General features: G+C 48.6%; 1 protein-coding gene across 1 annotated transcript in view; it reads right to left on the bottom strand.

Annotated features, from left to right (window-relative positions):
* The window catches only part of LOC141249128 (olfactory receptor 56A4-like), a 45,543-nt gene extending 35,917 nt beyond the window's left edge, over nt 1-9,626 (bottom strand). The window contains exon 1 of the mRNA XM_073669540.1: nt 9,507-9,626. Within this exon, the coding sequence (XP_073525641.1) occupies nt 9,507-9,510 (4 nt within the window). The 5' untranslated portion in view covers nt 9,511-9,626. The remainder of the gene's footprint in view (nt 1-9,506) is intronic.
* Nucleotides 9,627-22,822: the final 13,196 nt, after the last annotated feature.

Below are 22,822 nucleotides of genomic sequence, written 5' to 3'. Positions count from 1 at the left end.
ATGTCATTGGAATCGCTGAAACTTGGTGGGACGATACACATGATTGGAATAAAAGGCTAAAAGGATACAACTTATCTGCAAGAAACAGACTTGATAAACGAGGAGGAGGTGTCGCATTGTATGTTAGAAAAGCGTATATCTGCACAGAGATTGAAGCTTCAGAGACTGGGAGTTCTGTGGGAACTGTCTGGGTAAGAATACAAGGAGAGAACAACGGAAAGGACACCATTGTAGGCATTTACTACAGGCCACCTGGGCAAGCTGAAGATATGGATGAACTCTTTATGTATCAAATGACCAAGTTCTCCAAAAAATATGACGTAGTGGTCATGGGAGATTTCAACTATCCAGACATTTGTTGGGAATCTCTCTCAAGTAAAACTAACAGGTCAAGCAAATTCTTATCCTCTCTTGCTGACAACTTTATCTTCCAAAAGGTAGGGGAGAAAACAAGGGGATCTGCTACTTTGGATCTAATCCTTATAAACAGGGAGGAAATGGTTGAGGAGGTAAAGGTGGCTGGGACCCTAGGAGGCAGCGATCATGCTATTATAGAATTTTGGATAACTAGAGGAGGAAGACATGTGAAGACTCAAACTTCAAGGTTAGATTTTAGAAAGGCAGATTTTAAGAGACTCAGAAAGAGAATAGGAGGGATCCAATGGCTGGATGTCCTTAAGGACAAAAATGTCCAGGAAGGATGGGAAATTTTTAAAAATGAGATTCTCAAAGCACAATCGTTAACAATCCCGAAAAGTAGGAAGAATGGGAAGCATTTAAGGAAACCAGGATGGATGAACACAGAACTTAAACACATGCTAAAAAGAAAGAAAGAAATGTTTATTAAATGGAAAGAGGGAGGCATATCTAAAGAAGATTATAATGCAGTCTGCAGATCCTGCAGGGCACGCATCAGGTTAGCTAAAGCTGACAATGAATTAAGGCTTGCAAGAGATGTCAAAAGCAATAAAAAAGGATTTTGGGGGTATGTCAAAAGTAAAAGAAAAGTCAAAGATGCTATAGGATTTTTACAGGATGAAAATGGAGAAATGGTAAGAGAGGATGTTGAGAAGGCCGAACTTTTTAATTCCTATTTTGCATCTGTTTTCTCTCAGAAAGAAAATGTAACATCAACTGATCTTCACTGTCCTTTTAAAGGAATAGAGGAATCCAAGTTATCTGTAAACAGAAAGATTGTGAGGGAACATTTAGCTAACATAAATGAGTTCAAGTCTCCAGGTCCAGATGAATTACACCCCAGAGTACTGAAGGAGATCGTAGAAGAAATTTTAGAACCACTCTCCATAATCTTTGAAAATTCTTGGAGAACAGGAGAAGTCCCAGAAGACTGGAGAAGAGCAAATGTTGTTCCTATCTTCAAAAAGGGGAAGAAGGTGGACGCAGGGAACTATAGGCCGGTGAGTCTGACTTCTATACCAGGAAAGATCTTTGAACAAATTATTAAACAACATGTATGTAAGTACATGGATAAGAATGAAGTGATTAACCAGAGTCAGCATGGGTTTGTAACTAACAAGTCATGTCAGACTAACTTAATTTCCTTCTATGACAGAATCACTGACTGGGTGGATCAGGGAAATGCTGTAGATATAGTATATCTTGACTTCAGCAAAGCATTTGACAAAGTATCTCACACCATCCTTATTGAAAAAATGACCAAGTATGCAATGGACCAGGCAACTGTTAGGTGGATTCATAACTGGCTTAGTGATCGGACTCAAAGGGTGGTTGTAAATGGCTTCACATCCAGCTGGATGAATGTCTCAAGTGGGGTACCACAGGGCTCCGTCCTGGGACCTGTATTGTTCAACATCTTTATCAATGATTTAGATGAAGGAATTGAGGGTAAACTGATTAAATTTGCTGATGACACAAAGCTAGGAGGGATAGCTAATACTAGAGAAGAGAGAGAGAGGATTCAAAAAGACCTAAATAAACTGGAGCAGTGGACAGCAACCAACAGAATGGTTTTTAACAGGGAAAAATGCAAAGTACTACATCTGGGCAATAAAAATGAAAAAAGCATATACAGTATGGGAGGAATAGAGCTAAGCAACAGTACATGTGAAAAAGACTTAGGTATACTAATAGATCATAGACTAAACATGAGTCAACAGTGTGATGCAGCAGCAAAAAAGGCAAATACAATTCTGGGATGTATTAACAGAAGCATACAGTCTAGATCACGTGAAGTCATTATCGGTCTTTACTCCTCTTTGGTCAGACCTCATCTGGAATACTGTGTACAGTTTTGGGCGCCACATTTTAAAAAAGACATAGACAAACTGGAGCAAGTTCAGAGAAGAGCGACCAGAATGGTCACTGGTCTGCAAACCATGTCCTATGAGGAACGGTTGCAGGATTTGGGAATGTTTAGCTTGCAAAAAAGAAGACTGAGAGGAGACTTAATAGCTGTCTACAAATATGTCAAGGGCTGTCACATTGTAGAAGGATCATCTTTATTCTCATTTGCACAAGGAAAGACTAGAAGCAATGGGATGAAACTAAATGGGAGGAGACACAGATTAGATATTAGAAAAAACTTTTTGACAGTTAGGGTGATTAATGAGTGGAACAGGCGGCCACGAGAGGTGGTGAGTTCCCCTTCAATGGACGTCTTCAAACAGAGGCTGGACAGACATCTGTCTGAGATGATCTAGTGAATCCTGCTTTGAGCAGGGGGTTGGACCAGATGACCCAGGAGGTCCCTTCCAACTCAACCATTCTATGATTCTATGATTCTATGATACAGGACTAGGAGGAAAGCAAATAGAGGCAATTCAGGACAGAGCAAAACCAGGAGTTAGTGGAATCTCCACATTGGACGAGAAGGTAAGCAAAGTCTCTGTGGGACTTCAGGAGCAGGAGATACCCTTTGAACAATTGATTCCTGAGCAGAGGAAACATGCCTGGTTTACAGAAGGGTCAGCTAGTTACCAAGGTAACAACCGTGTGTGGAACGCAATGGGCTATCAGACTACAAGTGTACATAGCAAAGAAGTATGGGGAAAAGAGTTGTGGCAAGATATCTGGGCAATTGTACAAATAATTAAAGTGACTGTGTTTCATGTTGATGCTAATTGTGCTTCAGATCCCCTGGAAAGACTCTTCAACTTGGTAGCAGACGAACAGTCCAAAATATCAGTCACTGAATCCAGTAAAGACTGACACCACTGAGGAGCTGCTCGAACTGACACCACTGAGGAGCTGCCCGGACCGACACCACTGAGGAGCTGCACGGACCGACACCACTGAGGAGCTGCTCGGACCGACACCACTGAGGAGCTGCTCGGACCAACACCACTGAGGAGCTGCTCGGACCGACACCACTGAGGAGCTGCTTGGACCGACACCACTGAGGAGCTGCTCGGACCGACACCACTGAGGAGCTGCTCGGGCCGACACCACTGAGGAGCTGCTCGGGCCGACACCACTGAGGAGCTGCTCGGGCCGACACCACTGAGGAGCTGCTTGGGCCGACACCACTGAGGAGCTGCTCGGGCCGACACCACTGAGGAGCTGCTCGGGCCAACACCACTGAGGAGCTGCTTGGGCTTACACCACTGAGGAGCTGCTCGGACTGACACCACTGAGGAGCTGCTCGGACTGACACCACTGAGGAGCTGCACAGACCGACACCACTGAGGAGCTGCTCGGACCGACACCACTGAAGAGCTGCTCGGACCGACACCACTGAGGAGCTGCTCGGACTGACACCACTGAGGAGCTGCTCGGACCGACACCACTGAGGAGCTGCTCGGACCGACACCACTGAGGAGCTGCTCGGACTGACACCACTGAGGAGCTGCTCGGCCTGACACCACTGAGGAGCTGCTCGGCCTGACACCACTGAGGAGCTGCTCGGCCTGACACCACTGAGGAGCTGCTCGGACTGACACCACTGAGGAGCTGCTCGGACTGACACCACTGAGGAGCTGCTCGGACTGACACCACTGAGGAGCTGCTTGGACTGACTAAATGGGCACAGACCAGAGGGTGCCCATCAGGTTAGATGTAATCAATGAAACAATTATGAAATGTCCAGTATGCCAACATTCAAAACAATGGCCTGTCCCCCATGTTGTTAGGGGTCAAATAGCCCGAGGTAAACTACCTGGACAAATTTGGCAGGTAGATTACATCGGCCCCCTTCCATAAGATGGAGGGTGTGTGTATGTATGCACGGCCGTGGAGACATTCTCAGGGTATATGATGGCTTGTCCGTGTAAAACGGCTAATGCTAACAGTACGATTAAAACCATGGAAACCATAATATTATATTACGGTATTCCATTGCAAATTCAGAGTGACAATGGTCGTCACTCCAATAGCAGGAAGGTCGCAGAGTTCTGCTCAGAACATAATATTGATGGGATCTTTCATATCCCATATTATCCCCAAGCCGCAGGATTGGTGGAGCGGATGAATGGGCTATTGAAAGAACAGTTGAAGAAATTGGGGAATGGAACCTACAAAGGGTGGAGCAAACATTTAAGTGAAGCCCTTAACATTCTCAATAACAGACCAGTTGGAGAACAGGAAACACCGTTAATGAGGATGATTACCCCCAATTTACAGATCATGCCTTTAAAAGCTACTACCACAGGACAGACAGTCCTCTATTGGGAACTAGAGCCAGGGGCTCGGGGACCTTATAGGGCCACCCCACAGGCAGCAGGACTAGATTTACACTCTCATGAGGAAATTAGATTAGAAATAGGGGTGGTAAAGGCAATCAGAACTGCTATAGGATTACAAATGCCCCCTGAGCATTTTGGTTTTATAGCTCCAAGATCAGGTTTGGCCCTGAGAGGAATTCAAGTGATGGGAGGAGTGATAGATCAGGATTATCAAGGGGAAATCAAGGTGCTCCAGTTGAATAGTGGGGATAGGGACTTGCTGATCCAAAATGGAGACAGGATAGCTCAATTATTAATTCTGTCTGTCCAGAAAATGAAAATAATTAAGGGAACAGCTCCTACAATAATAACAGCTGGAGGAGACAGAGGTTTTGGCTCCACTCATTCTCTGAATGATGGTGCAAAAATCTGGGTGAAGCAAACTGGAGATAAAGGTCCTCCAGAACCTGCAGAGGTGATCGCCCAAGGGGCGGACAATGTGTTACTAGTGATGAAGCCAGGACAAGAGAAGTGGGAACATGTTCCTGCAGACAGGTCTTATCTCAGAGACTAATGTATAGATTTCCATTTTAGATTCAAAATTGGAGATGGTGGATGATCGGTGTTACAGGCATGGTCCTTTTGGTCTCTGTCACTACCCAATCGTTATACAGATGGGAAAGAGAAACGCCGGACGAGGAGAATGAGGCTTTATGGAAAATTAAGCAGAATTTATGGAGTTACTTGGCACAACTGACAAACATGAGACATTTTTGTATGGCAAAGACTGCTACGGCTACAAATGAATTGGAAACTTGTATGGTAGCTATACCAACCCCCTTACAACTGTGGACCAAATTGATAGGGGGATTTATCCAAGATGAGGAGGTGGAAGAAGGAGATGTGCTTCAGAATTATACATACAACCCGTATTACACTTGTATAAACTGTACTGGAGAAGACTTTATTACCGAAGATATGATCACTATAAAGACTCAACACATTGCATCTGTTGAAGTTATTTTTTTTGGGATATGGCGCTGGATATAAATAATATATGGTTTCAAGATAATCAAGGGTGGATTGTAGTATGAACATGAAAAATGGCTATTTTTTAAATAAAATAGGAACCAGACATGTCAGCATTTGTAGGTATCCTACCTCAGTAGACTAGGGGTCATTAGTCCAGACATACTAAAACATAGTTTTAGTTTAAGTTTGCTAACAGTCTGAGGTTTAATATTTATTACTGAAGGGAATCAGCTTTTTGTATACACTGTGTTTGCTAGAACCAGAGACAGACGATTGCACAAAATTGTAAATAAGACTACAGGCATATGACTTAAGCCCCCGTCTCACATAGCGAGATCGCTAGCGAGATCGCTGCTGAGTCACGGTTTTGGTGACGCAACAGCGACATCACCAGCGATGTCGCTATGTGTGACACTTTGCAGCGATCAGGCCCCTGCTGTGAGGTCGCTGATCTCTGCAAAATGTTCTGGACCATTTTTTGGTCTTTACCCTCCCGCTGGTCAGCACACATCGCTGTGTGTGATCAGCGGGACCAGCGATCAGGCTGGTAACCATGATAAACAGCGCGTTACTAGGGGCACACGCGCACCTAGTAACCCGCTGTTTATCATGGTTACCACTCTGCTACGGTGAGCGGTAACCTCCCGCTCACCGTAGCAGAGTGGTAACCATGATAAACAGCGGGTTACTAGGTGCGCATGTGCCCCTAGTAACGCACTGTTTATCATGGTTACCAGCCTGCTCCTGCTTCAGCAGGCTGGTAACCAGGAGCAGGACATCGTGGAAAGATTCTTTCCACGATGTCGCTGCTCCCCTGATCGCTGGTGAGCCTGCCTGTTTGACAGCTCACCAGTGATCACATAGCGACGCAGCAACGATCCCTGACAGGTCATATTGTTGTCGGGATCACTATAGCGTCGCTATGTGTGATGGGGCCTTTAAGATGGAGAAGCTTATTGTAGTACCAAAAATATAAGTGGCTATCTGAAACCCATTATGATGTATCCAACCTTTAATCAATATTCTGATTATATATTCTGTGTTAAGGTATACTTTATCTGTGAATGTATCTCACTGATACATAGCTTCTTAACACAATATGCTGTCTGGGAAGAAAACCTTGTTCTGATTTATAACCTGGTGTAGGATTTACTCTTATCATATGTAAACATTATGACAGAAGTAGAATGGTCCGTGAACAGGTCTTGTCCGGCATTGCTTATCTGTGATAGCTGGCCACTGTCACAGGATTGGAATGTTGGACAACAACCTATGAACTTTCATGCCTACGTAATATTAGGCCTTTTTTTTAAATATAAAAGCTGTTGAAGAATTCAGTTATGGCAGAAGCATTGTGGACCTGTGAAGAGGACGCTCTTTACAGTGTAGAACCTAGGACGCATTCTCTGCCCATCGCTGAATGCTTCCCCAGCTGAAGTTTCCGGACAGATGATGTATATGCTACTAGGGAAATCTTTTTCTTCTTCTATCTAATAGTAAGTATGTAACCTTTATAAGTATTTAACCTTAGTAACCTTTAATCTACAAAAGTGTACGCAATATCATAATATCATACTATTCCTTTGATTCTGTATTTTATCTTTTCAATTAACTATTACGAACTATGCTAGAAAACTTGGCAATACACCATCCCTCCATACTCATCCTCATCTCCACTATACTCCTTCCTTCTCCATACTCATCCTCATCTATACTCATCCCTCCTCCATTACTCATCCCTCCTCCAAACTCATCCTCATCTGTACTCATCCCTCCTCCATACTCATCCCTCCTCCATATCAGATCCCTCCTCCATAAGGATGTAATTCTCATCACTCTTCATACTCATCCCTCTTCCATACTCATCCTTTCCTCCATACTCATCCTTATCTATATTCATTCCTCCTCCTTATGCATCCTTCCTCCATACTCATCTCTCCTCCATATCCAGCCTTCTTCCATCCTTACCTCATTATACCCACTCTATACATTCCCTCCTCCATACCCATCCCTACTCCATACTCAATCCTTAACTCATCCTTCTCATACTCATCCTTCTAATCATCCCTCCTCCTTATCATCCTTCCTCCATACTCATCCCCTCCTGCCATATCCAGCCTTCTTCCATTCTTATCCTCATCTATACCCATCCCTCCTCCATACCCATCCCTCCTCCATACTCATCCTTCCTCCAAACTCATCCTTCCTCCATACTCATCCTTATCTATATTCATCCCTCCTCCATATCCATCCTTCCTCCAACCTAATCTATACTTATCCCTACTCCATACTCATCCTTCCTCCATACTCGTCCTTCTTTCATACTCATCCTCCTACATACTCATCCTTCTTTCATTCTCATACTCCTCTATACTGATTCCTAGCCCTTGCTCATCCCTCTTCAATACTCATCTTACTTCATACTCATCCTTCTTCCATAATCATCCTCTCCAATACTCATCCTTATTTCATACTAATCACTCTTCATACTCATCTTCCTCCATACTCATCCTCATTCTTCTCCATACTTATCCTCCTCTATACTCATCCTCCTTAAAACTCATCCTCCTCCATACTCATCTTCTCCATACTCATCCTCATTCGAATCCATACTTTTCCTCCTCCACACTCATCCTCCTCCACACTCATCCTCCTCCACACTCATTTTCCTCATACTTATCTTCTCCATATTCATCCTCATTCTTCTTCATACTTATCCTCCTCCACACTCATCCTCCTCCATACTCATTTTCCTCCATACTCATCTTCTCCATACTCATCCTCATTCTTCTTCATACTTATCCTCCTTCCTCATACTTATCTTCTCCATATTCATCCTCATTCTTCTTCATACTTATCCTCCTCCACACTCATCCTCCTCCATACTCATTTTCCTCCATACTCATCTTCTCCATACTCATCCTCATTCTTCTTCATACTTATCCTCCTCCACACTCATCCTCCTCCACACTCATCCTCCTCCATACTTATCTACTCCATACTTATCTTCTCCATACTCATCCTCATTCTTCTTCATACTTATCCTCCTCCATACTCATCCTCCTCCATACTCATTTTCCTCCATACTCATCTTCTCCATACTCATCCTCATTCTTCTTCATACTTATCCTCCTCCACACTCATCCTCCTCCACACTCATCCTCCTCCATACTCATTTTCCTACATACTCATGTTCTCCATACTCATCCTCATTCTTCTCCATACTTATCCTCCTCTATACTCATCCTCCTTAAAACTCATCCTCCTCCATACTCATCTTCTCCATACTCATCCTCATTCGAATCCATACTTTTCCTCCTCCATACTTATCCTCCTCCACACTCATTCTCCTCCACACTCCTCCTCCATACTCATCCTCCTCCATACTCATCCTCCTCCACACTCATCCTCCTCCATACTCATCTTCTCCATACTCATCCTCATTCTTCTCCATACTCATCCTCCTCCATACTCATTTTCTTCCATACTTATCCTCCTCCATACTCATCCTTCTTCAGTATCCATCCTCCTTGACATTTAGTTCTCTCCTTGGGACCTCTGACAGCTAAGGCTATACACAGAGCTAGCCTCAGGCAGAAGGTAGATCACTCCGCTGGCAGATATGTTATGTGCCTATTGATGGAATTGTCGGGCGCCTGTCACAGGTGGAGCAGCATTGGTTGCAGCACCTCATCCTGTAAAATCAATGAACATTTCCCAGGAATGATATGATTATGCTGTAGCTCGGCAGGGTGAAGATGATGTGATGTGTGCTGGATTGTCAGCTCCTGGGGTCAGTGTCCCTGTCATGTAGTAGTGCTGCCGGGTACTCACTCATGGCTGTGTCTCCGCTCCTCCTGCGATGACTGAGGTCAGGATTAGTGATTTCCTCTCAGCTCATTAGCAGGTCGGGGCGGATGATGAGGAGAACATGCGAGTAGTCCAGGAAACACTGAGAGCACAGGAGAAGGAGGGGTCCACAGACGGATCACAGACCCTGCCCCCCCCCCCGCGCTCATCCTCCTAAAGACACCAATATGTCTGTAGAGCTGACATAACACTCCCATCATCCCTGACCCCAGAGCTCACAATCTAATCTCCTATCACACAGTGTATCACTACTCCCATCATCCCTGACCCCAGAGCTCACAATCTAATCTCCTATCACACAATGTATCACTGCTCCCATCATCCCTGACCCCAGAGCTCACAATCTAATCTCCTATCACACAATGTATCACTGCTCCCATCATCCCTGACCCCGGAGCTCACAATCTAATCTCCTATCACACAGTGTATCACTACTCCCATCATCCCTGACCCCAGAGCTCACAATCTAATCTCCTATCACACAATGTATCACTGCTCCCATCATCCCTGACCCCAGAGCTCACAATCTAATCTCCTATCACACAATGTATCACTGCTCCCATCATCCCTGACCCCAGAGCTCACAATCTAATCTCCTATCACACAGTGTATCACTACTCCCATCATCCCTGACCCCAGAGCTCACAATCTAATCTCCTATCACACAGTGTATCACTACTCCCATCATCCCTGACCCCAGAGCTCACAATCTAATCTCCTATCACACAATGTATCACTACTCCCATCATCCCTGACCCCGGAGCTCACAATCTAATCTCCTATCACACAATGTATCACTACTCCCATCATCCCTGACCCCAGAGCTCACAATCTAATCTCCTATCACACAATGTATCACTACTCCCATCATCCCTGACCCCAGAGCTCACAATCTAATCTCCTATCACACAATGTATCACTGCTCCCATCATCCCTGACCCCAGAGCTCACAATCTAATCTCCTATCACACAATGTATCACTACTCCCATCATCCCTGACCCCGGAGCTCACAATCTAATCTCCTATCACACAATGTATCACTACTCCCATCATCCCTGACCCCGGAGCTCACAATCTAATCTCCTATCACACAATGTATCACTACTCCCATCATCCCTGACCCCAGAGCTCACAATCTAATCTCCTATCACACAATGTATCACTGCTCCCATCATCCCTGACCCCAGAGCTCACAATCTAATCTCCTATCACACAGTGTATCACTACTCCCATCATCCCTGACCTCAGAGCTCACAATCTAATCTCCTATCACACAGTGTATCACTGCTCCCATCATCCCTGACCCCAGAGCTCACAATCTAATCTCCTATCACACAATGTATCACTGCTCCCATCATCCCTGACCCCGGAGCTCACAATCTAATCTCCTATCACACAGTGTATCACTACTCCCATCATCCCTGACCCCAGAGCTCACAATCTAATCTCCTATCACACAGTGTATCACTACTCCCATCATCCCTGACCCCAGAGCTCACAATCTAATCTCCTATCACACAATGTATCACTGCTCCCATCATCCCTGACCCCAGAGCTCACAATCTAATCTCCTATCACACAATGTATCACTGCTCCCATCATCCCTGACCCCGGAGCTCACAATCTAATCTCCTATCACACAGTGTATCACTACTCCCATCATCCCTGACCCCAGAGCTCACAATCTAATCTCCTATCACACAATGTATCACTACTCCCATCATCCCTGACCCCAGAGCTCACAATCTAATCTCCTATCACACAATGTATCACTACTCCCATCATCCCTGACCCCGGAGCTCACAATCTAATCTCCTATCACACAATGTATCACTACTCCCATCATCCCTGACCCCAGAACTCACAATCTAATCTCCTATCACACAATGTATCACTACTCCCATCATCCCTGACCCCGGAGCTCACAATCTAATCTCCTATCACACAGTGTATCACTACTCCCATCATCCCTGACCCCAGAGCTCACAATCTAATCTCCTATCACACAATGTATCACTACTCCCATCATCCCTGACCCCGGAGCTCACAATCTAATCTCCTATCACACAATGTATCACTACTCCCATCATCCCTGACGCCAGAGCTCACAATCTAATCTCCTATCACACAATATATCACTACTCCCATCATCCCTGACCCCGGAGCTCACAATATAATCTCCTATCACACAGTGTATCACTACTCCCATCATCCCTGACCCCGGAGCTCACAATATAATCTCCTATCACACAGTGTATCACTACTCCCATCATCCCTGACCCCAGAGCTCACAATCTAATCTCCTATCACACAATGTATCACTACTCCCATCATCCCTGACCCCAGAGCTCACAATCTAATCTCCTATCACACAATGTATCACTACTCCCATCATCCCTGACCTCAGAGCTCACAATCTAATCTCCTATCACACAATGTATCACTACTCCCATCATCCCTGACCCCGGAGCTCACAATATAATCTCCTATCACACAGTGTATCACTACTCCCATCATCCCTGACCCCGGAGCTCACAATATAATCTCCTATCACACAGTGTATCACTACTCCCATCATCCCTGACCCCGGAGCTCACAATCTAATCTCCTATCACACAATGTATCACTACTCCCATCATCCCTGACCCCAGAGCTCACAATCTAATCTCCTATCACACAGTGTATCACTATTCCCATCATCCATGACCCCAGAGCTCACAATCTAATCTCCTATCACACAATGTATCACTACTCCCATCATCCCTGACCCCAGGAGCTCACAATCTAATCTCCTATCACACAGTGTATCACTACTCCCATCATCCATGACCCCAGAGCTCACAATCTAATCTCCTATCACACAATGTATCACTTCTCCCATCATCCCTGACCCCAGAGCTCACAATCTAGTCTCCTATCACACAGTGTATCACTAGTCCCATCATCCCTGACCCCCGGAGCTCACAATCTAATCTCCTATCACACAATGTATCACTACTCCCATCATCCCTGACCCCAGAGCTCACAATCTAATCTCCTATCACACAATGTATCACTACTCCCATCATCCCTGACCCCGGAGCTCACAATCTAATCTCCTATCACACAGTGTATCACTACTCCCATCATCCCTGACCCCAGAGCTCACAATCTAATCTCCTATCACACAATGTATCACTACTCCCATCATCCCTGACCCCAGAGCTCACAATCTAATCTCCTATCACACAATGTATCACTACTCCCATCATCCCTGACCCCAGAGCTCACAATCTAATCTCCTATCACACAATGTATCACTACTCCCATCATCCCTGACCCCAGAGCTCACAATCTAATCTATTATCACACAGTGTATCACTACTCACATCATCCCTGACCCCGGAGCTCACAATCTAATCTCCTATCACACAGTGTATCACTACTCCCATTATCCCTGACCCCAGAGCTCACAATCTAATCTCCTATCACACAGTGTATCACTACTCCCATCATCCCTGACCCCAGAGCTCACAATCTAATCTCCTATCACACAATGTATCACTACTCCCATCATCCCTGACCCCAGAGCTCACAATCTAATCTCCTATCACACAATGTATCACTACTCCCATCATCCCTGACCCCGGAGCTCACAGTCTAATCTCCTATCACACAGTGTATCACTACTCCCATCATCCCTGACCCCAGAGCTCACAATGTAATCTCCTATCACACAGTGTATCACTACTCCCATCATCCCTGACCCCCGGAGCTCACAATCTAACCTCCTATCACACAATGTATTACTACTCCCATCATCCCTGACCCCGGAGCTCACAATCTAATCTCCTATCACACAATGTATCACTACTCCCATCATCCCTGACCCCGGAGCTCACAATCTAATCTCCTATCACACACTGTATCACTACTCCCATCATCCCTGACCCCAGAGCTCACAATCTAATCTCCTATCACACAGTGTATCACTACTCCCATCATCCCTGACCCCAGAGCTCACAATCTAATCTCCTATCACACAATGTATCACTACTCCCATCATCCCTGACCCCAGAGCTCACAATCTAATCTCCTATCACACAATGTATCACTACTCCCATCATCCCTGACCACGGAGCTCACAATCTAATCTCCTATCACACAGTGTATCACTACTCCCATCATCCCTGACCCCGGAGCTCACAATCTAATCTCCTATCACACAGTGTATCACTACTCCCATCATCCCTGACCCCGGAGCTCACAATCTAATCTCCTATCACACAGTGTATCACTACTCCCATCATCCCTGACCCCAGAGCTCACAATCTAATCTCCTATCACACAATGTAAGCACTACTCCCATCATCCCTGACCCCAGAGCTCACAATCTAATCTCCTATCACACAATGTATCACTACTCCCATCATCCCTGACCCCAGAGCTCACAATCTAATCTCCTATCACACAGTGTATCACTACTCCCATCATCCCTGACCCCAGAGCTCACAATCTAATCTCCTATCACACAATGTATCACTACTCCCATCATCCCTGACCCCGGAGCTCACAGTCTAATCTCCTATCACAAAATGTATCACTACTCCCATCATCCCGACCCCAGAGCTCACAATCTAATCTCCTATCACACAGTGTATCACTACTCCCATCATCCCTGACCTCAGAGCTCACAATCTAATCTCCTATCACACAGTGTATCACTACTCCCATCATCCCTGACTCCGGAGCTCACAATCTAATCTCCTATCACACAATGTATCACTACTCCCATCATCCTTGACCCCAGAGCTCACAATCTAATCTCCTATCACACAGTGTATCACTACTCCCATCATCCCTGACCCCAGAGCTCACAATCTAATCTCCTATCACACAATGTATCACTACTCCCATCATCCCTGACCTCAGAGCTCACAATCTAATCTCCTATCACACAGTGTATCACTACTCCCATCATCCCTGACTCCGGAGCTCACAATCTAATCTCCTATCACACAATGTATCACTACTCCCATCATCCCTGACCCCAGAGCTCACAATCTAATCTCCTATCACACAATGTATCACTACTCCCATCATCCCTGACCCCGGAACTCACAATCTAATCTCCTATCACACAGTGTATCACTACTCCCATCATCCCTGACCCCAGAGCTCACAATCTAATCTCCTATCACACAATGTATCACTACTCCCATCATCCCTGACCCCAGAGCTCACAATCTAATCTCCTATCACACAATGTATCACTACTCCCATCATCCCTGACCGCAGAGCTCACAATCTAATCTCCTATCTCACAATGTATCACTACTCCCATCATCCCTGACCCCAGAGCTCACAATCTAATCTCCTATCACACAATGTATCACTACTCCCATCATCCCTGACCCCAGAGCTCACAATCTAATCTCCTATCACACAATGTATCACTACTCCCATCATCCCTGACCCCAGAGCTCACAATCTAATCTCCTATCACACAGTGTATGTAACGGGTCCGGGAGGCGGACTGTAACGGGTCCGGGAGGCGGAACCTCTGAGCTACTATACAAGGGGGCGGCCCTTGTAAGGGAGCGGGTGGCAGTCTCTGGGTGAACGGACAGGGAGTTACGGCAAGTGATCAGGGCAGTCTCTGGGTAAGGGGTAGGTACGACCTGTGATGGCAGAGCCTCGGGGTAGGCTAGCAGGCAGGTGGTAGATGTGTGCTCCCAGGTGAGCAAGCGAGAGTCTCTGGAATAGCAGGTGGTCACGGCACGTGACGGCGGAACCTCCGGGCTGGCAGGCAGGTAGGTAACGGAGAAGCGCTCCCAGGTGAGCGGGCAAGAGTCTCTGGAATAGCTGATGGTCACCGCACGTGACAACGGGACCTCCGGGCTGGCAAGCAGGCAGGTAACGGAGATGCGCTCCCAGGTGAGCGGGCAAGAGTCTGGAGTAGCTGGTGGTCACAGCACGTGACAACGGAGCCTCCGGGCTGGCAAGCAGGCAGATAACAGAGAAGCGCTCCCAGGTGAGCGGGCAAGCTGGTCCATAGACAGACTGACCGGAGTAGTAAGGCAGACCGTCGGACCTCAGGCAAGCAGGCAGGTAGCTGATATGCGCTCCCAGGTGAGCGGGCAGGCTGGTCCTTTAGACAGACTGACAGGAGTAGTAAGGCAGACCGTCGGACCTCAGACTGGCAGACAGGTAACAAGTATTCAGGCAGGAATCAGGCAGGTAACTGGCAGGTACTGGCAGGTAACTAGCAGGAAACTGGCAGGAAACTGGCAGGTAACTGGCAACGGGACCTGAGGGCTGAAGCACAGGTGAGACACAGGTGCAAACAACATTGCTCGGGCACCTCCATTTTGGAGGAGGTGCCTTATATATGATGAAGTCCTCCGGCCATTGGCCGGGGACTCTTTAGGGCGGCGCGCGCGGCCCCTTTAAGAGGAGGGGAGCGCGCGCGCGCGCGCCCTAAGCACAGGAGCCGGGAAGGAGCGCGCGCTGAGAGCAGAGCAGGAGGAGGACGCCGGGACGGAGCGCGCGCTGACAGCAGAGCGGGGGGAGGAAGCCGGGCACGGAGCAGAGCGGTGAGAGGAGCAGCGTCCCTGCCTAGCAGAGGGCAGGGACGCCGGCACTACAGTACCCCCCCCTTCAGGCCCCCCCTTTTTTAGGCCAGACAGAAATTTAGCTAGGATGAGAGGGGCATGGATGTTCTCCCGGGGCTCCCACGTTCTCTCCTCAGGACCAAACCCCTTCCAATCTACCAGGAAAAAGGTCTTTCCTCTTTCCCTTTTGGTGGCAAGAATGTTCTCTACCTCAAACTCGTCCTCAGCAGAAACCGGAGCAGGAGGCGTACCTGTAGACTTGGAAAAAGAGTTAAGTACCACAGGTTTGAGGAGAGACACATGGAAGGAGTTAGGGATCCGTAAGTTGGCCGGGAGTTTCAATTTATAGGCCACCGGGTTGATCTGACTGATGACCTCCAGTGGGCCGATGAACCGAGGCCCTAACTTATAGGAAGGGATCTTGAGCCGGACATATTTGGACGAGAGCCAGACTTTATCCCCAGGGCGGAATTGAGGAGGGTCCAGACGTTTTTTGTCAGCGTGTCTTTTCATACGCTCGGATGACAGAAGGAGTGCGGACCGGGTACTCTCCCATATGGAGGAAAATTTGTTAACAAGAGATTCCGCAGCCGGATTGTCCGCCGAGGTGGAGACGGGAAACGGGATCCGAGGATGCTGACCGTAGACTACAAAAAACGGGGATTTGGAGGAAGACTCGCTCTCGTGATTGTTGTACGAGAATTCGGCCCATGGCAGGAGATCCACCCAGTCAGAATGGTGGGCATTAACGAAGTGCCGAAGGTAACTGGTCAGGTTCTGATTGATCCGCTCCACTTGACCATTAGACTGTGGGTGGTAAGCGGAGGAGAAGTCCAGGGTGACGTCCAGCAATTTACAAGTGGCTCTCCAGAAACGGGAAGTGAACTGTACCCCACGATCCGACACGATGTGACGGGGCAGGCCATGAAGACGGAAGATGTGGCGGATAAAGTCTTTAGCCAGCTCGGGTGCAGACGGAAGACCTGGCAGTGGAATGAAGTGAGCCATCTTGGAGAAGCCGTCAGCGACCACCCAAATGACCGTACAACCGGCAGAGACGGGCAGATCAGTAATGAAGTCCATCGCTATATGCTGCCAGGGGGCAGCAGGTACTGGCAGAGGTAGGAGGCGGCCGGCCGGCAGGTGTCTCGGAACTTTGTTGCGGGCGCAGGACACACAGGCAGAAACAAAGTCTATTACATCCTTGTGCAGGTTAGGCCACCAGTAGTGCCGGGTAATAAGCTGGAGGGTCTTTTTCTGACCGGCGTGGCCAGCTAGTTTAGACGAATGACCCCAGTGTAGAATCTTCTCCCGATCAGGTACTGGTACGAACGTCTTACCAGGAGGAAGACGATTTAGATTCACGGGAGCCACCTGCATTACTCTGGCGGGATCGATGATATGTTTCGGATCCTCCTCGAGATCAGACACCAGAAAGGATCGAGACAAGGCATCCGCCTTGACGTTTTTGTCAGCCGGGCGAAAATGAAGGACAAAATCAAAACGAGCAAAAAACAAGGACCACCGGGCTTGGCGCGGGTTAAGTCTCTGGGCATGCTGGAGGTAAGCCAAGTTCTTGTGGTCAGTGTAAATTATTACCGGGTGAAGAGCCCCCTCGAGCAGGTAACGCCACTCCTCCAATGCCAGTTTGATGGCCAATAACTCTCGGTCTCCTATGGAATAGTTGCGCTCAGAGGAGGAGAAGAGTTTAGAGAAGAAGCCACAAGTTACCATCCTCCCGGAAGATGATTTTTGAGTAAGTACCGCTCCGGCTCCAGAGGAGGAGGCGTCAACTTCCAGGAAGAACTGCTTGTTGCCATCTGGGCGATGCAGCACCGGGGCGGAAGAGAAGGCCTGTTTAAGGGAAAGAAAGGCCTCCTCTGCTTCGGGTGGCCACTCTTTGGGATTAGTACCTTTACGGGTGAGCGCAGAAATTGGGGCCGTCCGGGAAGAGAAGTGTGGTATGAAGAGGCGGTAGTAGTTGGCGAAGCCCAGGAAACGCTGAATGGCCTTCAACCCCTCCGGTCGGGGCCATTTCTCGATGGCAGACAGTTTCTCAGGATCCATTTGAAGGCCGGTCTGAGAGATAATGTAGCCCAGAAACGGAAGCGAGGTCTGCTCAAAGAGGCACTTCTCAAATTTAGCGTAGAGATGGTTCTGCCTTAGCCTGAGCAGGACCTGACGAACGTCCCTCCGGTGAGTCTGGAGATCCGGAGAGAAGACCAAGATGTCGTCCAGGTACACCACTACGCAGGAGTAGAGAAGGTCCCGGAAGATGTCATTGACCAACTCTTGAAAGACGGCAGGAGCGTTACAGAGACCAAAGGGCATTACCAGGTATTCATAGTGGCCGTCCCGGGTGTTGAATGCCGTCTTCCATTCATCCCCCTGACGAATACGAACCAGGTTGTACGCCCCACGAAGGTCCAGTTTGGTGAAGATCCTAGCCCCCCTCAGACGATCAAATAATTCTGGAATGAGCGGAAGGGGGTACTTATTCTTCACCGTGATCAGGTTTAGGCCTCTATAGTCTATACAGGGACGGAGAGAGCCGTCCTTCTTTTTGACGAAAAAGAAGCCTGCTCCCGCCGGGGAGGTAGATTTCCGGATGAATCCTCTGGCCAGATTCTCCTCAATATATTCGGACATTGACTGGGTCTCAGCAGCGGATAAAGGATAGATACGCCCACGGGGAGGAGTAGTACCGGGTAGCAGATCGATGGGACAGTCGTATGGTCTATGTGGTGGTAATGTCTCTGCCTCCTTTTTATTAAAGACATCTGCATAAGACCAATAAGGAATCGGAAGTCCAGGTAGATTAGCTGGGGTAGGAGAGGGACGGACGGGATGGACGGGAACCAGGCAGGTTTTATGACAGTCTTGTCCCCAGCGAAGGACCTCTCCGGTTTGCCAGTCTAGCACGGGTGCATGTCTCTGGAGCCAGGGCAGACCTAACAAGAGGGCGTGAGAGAGTCCAGGCAGAACATGAAAGGAGATACTTTCAGAATGCAGCATTCCCACCTGCAGGGTAATGGATTCGGTGATGAGTTGAATGGGGCGAGGTAAGAGGCCCCCATCCACGGCAGCGACAGACAAGGGTACAGCCAGAGGTTTGGTGGGGATGCGGTATTTCTCAACCAGGGACTGTGAAATAAGGTTCCCGGCTGCTCCAGAGTCAAGTTGGGCTAGTTCGAAATAACGGTTCTCCCCGTAGATGATCGAAACTGACAACAGCAGGGATGGAGAGGATTTATTCTTGTCTAGGTGGACCTCTCTGAGCGAACCTAGACACAGGCGTTTCCCGACCTCTCCGGGCAGGCACGGATCCGGTGCTCCTTACTGCCACAGTAGAAGCAGCTCCCCTCGGCACGGCGTGAGTCCTGACGGGTTTTGACCATCTTGGTCTGGTCGACCTGCATAGGCTCAGGAGAGTGTACCTGGGGAGAGATGGAGGGAATGACGGGTTTCTGGAAAGTAGGAGCTAAACGTGGAATCCTTCTCTCACGGGTGACCTCTTTGGCACGCTCCTGAAACCGTAGGTCAATTCGGGTGGCAAGAGTTATTAAGTCATCGAGAGTGGTAGGAATGTCCCGACCGGCAAGTTCATCTTTAATACGGCCGGACAGACCCTCCCAGAAGACGGAAACCAGAGCGTCGTTATCCCAGGCCAGCTCCGAGGCAAGGGTACGGAACCGTATGGCATATTGGCCCACGGTGAGACTCCCCTGACGGAGGCGTAGCAACGATGATGCAGATGAGGTCTTCCGTCCGGGTTCGTCGAAGACTTTCCGGAAAGCCGTGAGAAAAGCAGGCAAGTTGGACACCAGGGGGTCTCCTCTCTCCCATAGAGGATTCAGCCAGGCCAGGGCCTCCCCGGTGAGATGGGACATGATGAAGGCAATTTTGGCCCGGTCGGAGTTAAACTGGTAGGACAAAAGTTCAAAATGCAGGGTGCACTGATTCAAGAAGCCCCGAGCCAGGACGGGGTCGCCTCCGAAGCGAGGAGGTGCAGAAAGCCGGGGTCCGGGGTAGGATACCATAGTATTAGTGAGCAGCGGAGCCGCCGGATTGCAAGATATGGCACTGGCGGAGGTTGTTGGTGGATCAGACAGAGTGTTCAGGCGAGTATTAACATTCCGCAGGTGACCCAGGATGGCCTCCTGTTGGGACCTCTGACGGGACAGTTCAAGACCGAGGTCCGAGAGCGAGGGAGCTTGGGTGCCACCGGGTTCCATGGCCCGAGCAAACTGTAACGGGTCCGGGAGGCGGACTGTAACGGGTCCGGGAGGCGGAACCTCTGAGCTACTATACAAGGGGGCGGCCCTTGTAAGGGAGCGGGTGGCAGTCTCTGGGTGAACGGACAGGGAGTTACGGCAAGTGATCAGGGCAGTCTCTGGGTAAGGGGTAGGTACGACCTGTGATGGCAGAGCCTCCGGGTAGGCTAGCAGGCAGGTGGTAGATGTGTGCTCCCAGGTGAGCAAGCGAGAGTCTCTGGAATAGCAGGTGGTCACGGCACGTGACGGCGGAACCTCCGGGCTGGCAGGCAGGTAGGTAACGGAGAAGCGCTCCCAGGTGAGCGGGCAAGAGTCTCTGGAATAGCTGATGGTCACCGCACGTGACAACGGGACCTCCGGGCTGGCAAGCAGGCAGGTAACGGAGATGCGCTCCCAGGTGAGCGGGCAAGAGTCTGGAGTAGCTGGTGGTCACAGCACGTGACAACGGAGCCTCCGGGCTGGCAAGCAGGCAGATAACGGAGAAGCGCTCCCAGGTGAGCGGGCAAGCTGGTCCATAGACAGACTGACCGGAGTAGTAAGGCAGACCGTCGGACCTCAGGCAAGCAGGCAGGTAGCTGATATGCGCTCCCAGGTGAGCGGGCAGGCTGGTCCTTTAGACAGACTGACAGGAGTAGTAAGGCAGACCGTCGGACCTCAGACTGGCAGACAGGTAACAAGTATTCAGGCAGGAATCAGGCAGGTAACTGGCAGGTACTGGCAGGTAACTAGCAGGAAACTGGCAGGAAACTGGCAGGTAACTGGCAACGTGACCTGAGGGCTGAAGCACAGGTGAGACACAGGTGCAAACAACATTGCTCGGGCACCTCCATTTTGGAGGAGGTGCCTTATATATGATGAAGTCCTCCGGCCATTGGCCGGGGACTCTTTAGGGCGGCGCGCACGGCCCCTTTAAGAGGAGGGGAGCGCGCGCGCGCCCTAAGCACAGGAGCCGGGAAGGAGCGCGCGCTGAGAGCAGAGCAGGAGGAGGACGCCGGGACGGAGCGCGCGCTGACAGCAGAGCGGGGGGAGGAAGCCGGGCACGGAGCAGAGCGGTGAGAGGAGCAGCGTCCCTGCCTAGCAGAGGGCAGGGACGCCGGCACTACAGTGTATCACTACTCCCATCATCCCTGACCCCAGAGCTCACAATCTAATCTCCTATCACACAGTGTATCACTGCTCCCATCATTCCTGACCCCAGAGCTCACAATCTAATCTCCTATCACACAGTGTATCACTACTCCCATCATCCCTGACCCCGGAGCTCACAATCTAATCTCCTATCACACAGTGTATCACTACTCCCATCATCCCTGACCCCAGAGCTCACAATCTAATCTCCTATCACACAGTGTATCACTACTCCCATCATCCCTGACCCCAGAGCTCACAATCTAATCTCCTATCACACAGTGTATCACTACTCCCATCATCCCTTACCCCAGAACTCACAATCTAATCTCCTATCACACAATGTATCACTACTCCCATCATCCCTGACCCCAGAGCTCACAATCTAATCTCCTATCACACAGTGTATCACTACTCCCATCATCCCTGACCCCAGAGCTCACAATCTAATCTCCTATCACACAGTGTATCACTACTCCCATCATCCCTGACCCCAGAGCTCACAATCTAATCTCCTATCACACTGTGTATCACTACTCCCATCATCCCTGACCCCGGAACTCACAATCTAATCTCCTATCACACAATGTATCACGACTCCCATCATTCCTGACCCCAGAGCTCACAATCTAATCTCCTATCACACAGTGTATCACTACTCCCATCATCCCTGACCCCGGAGCTCACAATCTAATCTCCTATCACACAATGTATCACTACTCCCATCATCCCTGACCCCGGAACTCACAATCTAATCTCCTATCACACAATGTATCACTACTCCCATCATCCCTGACCTCAGAGCTCACAATCTAATCTCCTATCACACAGTGTATCACTACTCCCATCATCCCTGACCCCGGAGCTCACAATCTAATCTCCTATCACACAATGTATCACTACTCCCATCATCCCTGACCCCAGAGCTCACAATCTAATCTCCTATCACACAATGTATCACTACTCCCATCATCCCTGACCCCAGAGCTCACAATCTAATCTCCTATCACACGGTGTATCACTACTCCCATCATCCCTGACCTCAGAGCTCACAATCTAATCTCCTATCACACAGTGTATCACTACTCCCATCATCCCTGACCCCAGAGCTCACAATCTAATCTCCTATCACACAATGTATCACTACTCCCATCATCCCTGACCCCGGAGCTCACAATCTAATCTCCTATCACACAATGTATCACTACTCCCATCATCCCTGACGCCAGAGCTCACAATCTAATCTCCTATCACACAATATATCACTACTCCCATCATCCCTGA

This window comes from Phyllobates terribilis, unplaced genomic scaffold (assembly GCF_046119375.1).
Source record: "Phyllobates terribilis strain yellow unplaced genomic scaffold, ASM4611937v1 Scaffold_2__4_contigs__length_985480577, whole genome shotgun sequence".
In the NCBI taxonomy this organism is placed as follows: Eukaryota; Metazoa; Chordata; class Amphibia; order Anura; family Dendrobatidae; genus Phyllobates; species Phyllobates terribilis.
The sequence above is the reverse complement of the archived record's forward strand: the minus strand, read 5'-3'. Positions and strand labels throughout refer to the sequence as shown.